Source organism: Curcuma longa, unplaced genomic scaffold, assembly GCF_044706935.1.
Source record: "Curcuma longa cultivar G26 ecotype Majalengka, Jawa Barat unplaced genomic scaffold, ITB_CL_G26_1.1 contig_1400, whole genome shotgun sequence".
NCBI lineage: Eukaryota > Viridiplantae > Streptophyta > Magnoliopsida > Zingiberales > Zingiberaceae > Curcuma > Curcuma longa.
Window position 1 is genome coordinate 1 of NW_027429620.1, and position 4,809 is coordinate 4,809.

Consider the following 4,809-nt stretch of genomic DNA (forward strand, 5'->3'; position numbering starts at 1 on the left):
TCCCGTCAAGAACTCCGCTGGGCGCACACGTCACTTCCTCAGGGCACTGTGCGGGGGGAAGGATGAGACTAGTAGCTAATCGCCGGCAACCTGCGATCACAAAACACCGTGAGATGGCTGGCCGGCGGGACCGGCGAGACCACTCCGATGCTTAAGTCAGCGACGGTAGGAGAGCAAATGAGAGTAGAAGAAGTGATGCAGAGGTTAGCACATACCTGGCCCCTCTACAGGGGCTCGCCTTATATAAGGAGGAGTCGGTCCGTACACTGGGCACAGTAAGGGAGACCTTACTGTGCGGGTACTTTCTGTACTGGCGCGGAATGGTGTCTTTAATGTCGAAGTACACTGTGGACAGTGTCGTACGTCGAGGCGGCGCGTGGCCATGCCGGGCGGCGTGGCTGTCAGAAGGAGTGGTCAGTAGGACAGAAGGTACGATTCGGCCCCGACTCCTTGGGTCGGGTCGGGGCTGCGGCTCGAGTCGGGGATGTTGCGCGGTCGGGGAGCCACATAGACTCCGATGGCGTTTAGATACCTGCAGTACTGGCCAAAGAATCCAACAATTCGACCGTCCCCGACTGGAACACTGAACTCACTGCCACCTCCTTGTCCAAATGGCCCATGCTTCCTTCCTTTGTTAGTCTTAAATTGGAGCTTAGTGATACAAATTTCACCGTAATTCTCCATGTATTTTTCGTCGTAATAAGCTCTGAATGACCCTTTCATCGAGTTGATATATTCACCAGGACGTAGTTTAAACTGTAACATCTCAAAATCGACACACATATATATATATATACACACAATGATAATCTATATAGCTAGAATGCTGACCATTTCACTTACCTCGCACAAACCGCCGCCGCCGCCGCCTATTCGGGTTGTATTGACTTCATTCCCCTCGTCAACATAAAAGATCTTCAAACTGTCGACGATCTCTCCGGCGTGGAGTACAACCTTTGTAATTTGGGAGGCATTTCGACCAATGTCAAAGTTGTAGGTTCCCGTGCCTCCCCATGGCCCAATCCTATTGTTAGCCATGGCTAAGTGCAGGCCGAGGCTTGGATGGCGATGGAGGATTGAAAAGGCTGAAGGAGAGGAGAGAATATATGAGACAACATTATTGTTGCACGCAGGAGTGACAGCCCATTTCCTTCTTTTATAGACCGATCGAAGAGAACGAGATAAAGGAAAATTAAGAAGAAGATATCTATTACATGATAATTGATTTAACAGTCAAAGTGATTGCACCAGTTTACCTTGCACAAACCCCCACCGCCGGCCTCTTTATACGTTGAGCCAATTACTCGATAATTTTTAGATTTATTATATTTTTAATATAACATAAATAATCTCACAACTTCATATATTATATAACTAAATTTTACGACATCAGCAGTATACTAGTTTCCTTGTTAACTCAATTAAGGGATACTAATCTTCCTATGAGTATATACCAAGCCAAAGCTCTCTCATATCATTTCAATTATAGGAATTAAATCGACGAAATTATTTACTGTATTGGTCCACTCTTTATTTATTATAATAATTTAAATTATTCCTTGTAAGTTTCATTAATAAATTTTGATAGGGTATATTTTTATCATAAGCAAAAGGTCATCGATCAAATAGTTTGATCAAGTTGACAAGGTATCGTACGTATTCTCTAATACTTGGAACAAAAGAGAAAAGAATGAATAAAATGTATAAATCCAAAGAAAATGACTGCAACCAAGGTAACTCATGCCCTTTTGTGGTTTAGTACTATATATGAAGCACAAGTCATAATAATAAGGAATCAGATTCATACGTGAGCAGATAATAAAATTAAACACTCAAACTGCTATACTGATATTGGAAGCAAAAGAGAAACTTAGATTGAAGTAGAAATTTAAGCCCGAATAAAAGGGATCAAGCAAGAAATAAAATTTTATTCTACCTCCTAATCTAGCAAACTAAATCATTCTCCTCATGATGTATGTTTAATCATGTATGAAGGTAATCAAAAGGGATTGAGCAAAAAAAAAAAAAAAACTCCACCTAAATCGAAGGTCTAATTGTACTTGCTGCTGTGAAGCTTTGGCGGTACGACGACGGTGACACTGGCAATAACGGTGAGGGACAGCAACGGAGCAGTAGAGGAGACTAGCAGCGGCAGTGAAGGCGAAAGCAGCGTGAGGAGGGTGAGAAAAGATTATAAGGTTGATAAAGATTAGGGTTAGAGATGTAGAAATAGGGAGAAGACCGGTGGAGAGGAAGAATTGGTTTGTGTTCTTTGTTTTTTTTTTTTGATATTTTTACAAAAACGTCTCGAATGTTTTAGCATTTATAACTAGGCCTTTTTTATTTAAATTTTGTTCAACTATATAACACAAAAAATCAAATATGATAAAATAATTACAAAATATACTCATCTATATATTCAACACCTTCCGCATTTGCATTTTGATGTAAGCAAAATATATTGGAACAAAAATCTTTAATTGTGTTAATCAAATGAAATCTGACCATATAAAGCTCTCGGGGAATGGTGTGAGATGGATACAACAAGAAACTCTTACGGGCATATTATATGACTCGTGATGTTAGACTACCATTACAACAAGAGTTTGAAAGTCTTGAATTATAAAAAAATAGTATGATGTGGTAGTAAGAGGCAACAATGATTTTCATGCTGGGTATTTCCGAATGGCAAAGAGTTTGAACCACTAGTGATATTTGGATGACATACTAGGACTCACCTATACTTTTCTGATTTATCTAATAATGGTCGATAATTTATTAGATCAAATGAATTTGAAAACAGTACTAAACATCAAAGTTTGATCATCCATTTACTAAAAACTAACAAATTTATATAACGCCGGCTTCTTCACTTGACATTATCTTTTACAAACAAACGCAGACGGATCCAGAAATTAGAGATGGACTGTGCTGACTTTATGTATGAAAAAGATGAATTAAACATCAAAATACAATAAACAAAAAAAAATCTATTAATTTTTTATACCAAATTGTAGACTACAAATATGTATCTAATTTTTTTAAAATTAGATTAGAGCCCAAAATAACTCAATCTTATGTAATTTTTTAAAAATTAAATTAAACCCAAAATAGCCCAACTAATTTTTTTAAATTAAATTAAGCCTAAAATAGCTTAAATGGATTCATAATTGCTTAAAAGTTATATTAGGTAATCTTTATCAAAAAAATCAGGACAGAGAGGTTTGAACTCTTGACCTCAGAAAAGATAAAACCAACTGTTAACCAACTGCGCCACCAACTCTTTCAAAAGTTTTTATCAATAATATATTATTAAAATTATGACAGGGCTGGGCTACAGCCCAGGACAGCTCTTACGTAAATCCGTCTCTGAACGCAGATATTTTTCCAAATAGAATGTAAATTTTCATCTCAGTTTTTGCAAAAAATTATGTTTGTATATATTGTGATTAGGTGTTATTTTAATGAATGAGGAACAAGTTATTAGGCTTTTTTCTAATGGATGTTTAATTCGGGCATATTTATTAGGAAAAAAACTTTTCTAAGGACATTTTTTCTTCTCTTCAGTTATCATTTTCTTAATAATTAGCTTGATATCCTTTAGTTACTTATTAATATTTAGTTTTTTATTTTAAAAATATTATATAGAGAGAGAGTTGATGAGAAAGAAAAAAGATAATATTATGACATTAAATAGGAAGATATCATAGGGAAAAAAAGGAAAAATAATAGCAATTGGATCTAAACTAAATGACAATTTCAATAAAGAATGAATTATTAGACTTGTTTTTTTGGCTAATGAATCTTCACTCAGGCATTTATCAGAAAAAAGCTTTTCTGAGGACATTTTCTGTTCTCTCGACATCAAATCTTCAGTTATCATTTTCTAATACTCGACTTGGTATCTTTTTTTCTTATTAATATTTAATTGTTTATTTTGAAAATATTATGTATAGAGAGAGTTGACAAGAAAGAAAAAAGATAATATTATGACATATTAAATATTAAATAGGAAGAGAAAAAGAAAAATAATAGCAATTGGATCTAAACTAGATGAGAATTTTAATAAAGAACAAGTTATTAGATTTGTTTTTTGGCTAATGGATGTTTCACGCAGACATTTATCAGAAAATTTTGTTTCTGAGGACATTTTCTCTACTTTAGACATCAAATCTTTAGTTATCATTTTCTAATACTGGACTTGGTATCTTTTAGTTTCCTATTAATATTTAATTGTTTATCTTGAAAATATTATATATAGAGAGAGTTGACGAGAAAAAAAAAATATGTTATGTGCATATTAAATAGGAAGATATCACAGTAAGAAAAAGAAAAATAATAGCAATTGGATCTAAACTAAATGAGAATTTCAATGAAGAACAAGCTAAGTTAGACTTGTTTTTTGGGCTAATGAATGTTTCACTCAGACATTTATCAGAAAAAAATTTTCTTAAGGCATTTTCTCTTCTCTCAACATCTAATCTTCAATTATCATTTTTTTTAATATTCCACTTGGTATGTTTTAGTTTCTTATTAATATTTAATTGTTTATCTTGAAAAGATTATATATAGAGAGAGTTGACAAGAAAAAAAAACATATGTTATGACATATTAAATAGGAAGAGATCACAGTAAGAAAAAGAAAAATAATAGCAATTGGATCCAAACTAAATGCGAATTTTAATGAAGAACAAGTTAGACTTATTTTTTTACCTAATGAATGTTTCACACAGACATTTATAAAAAAAAACATTTCTTAAGGCATTTTCTCTTCTCTCAACATCTAATCTTCAATTATCATTTTTTAAA

General features: G+C 34.0%; 1 protein-coding gene across 1 annotated transcript; it reads right to left on the reverse strand.

The window, feature by feature from the left end:
* Nucleotides 1-414: 414 nt before the first annotated feature.
* LOC141816024 (protein GOS9-like) lies at nucleotides 415-1,085 on the reverse strand (the record flags this gene model as incomplete). Its single annotated transcript, XM_074703857.1, has 2 exons — nucleotides 415-756; nucleotides 844-1,085. Coding segments are annotated over 2 exons (584 nt in total), but the record flags the coding sequence as incomplete, so codon positions are not given.
* Nucleotides 1,086-4,809: the final 3,724 nt, after the last annotated feature.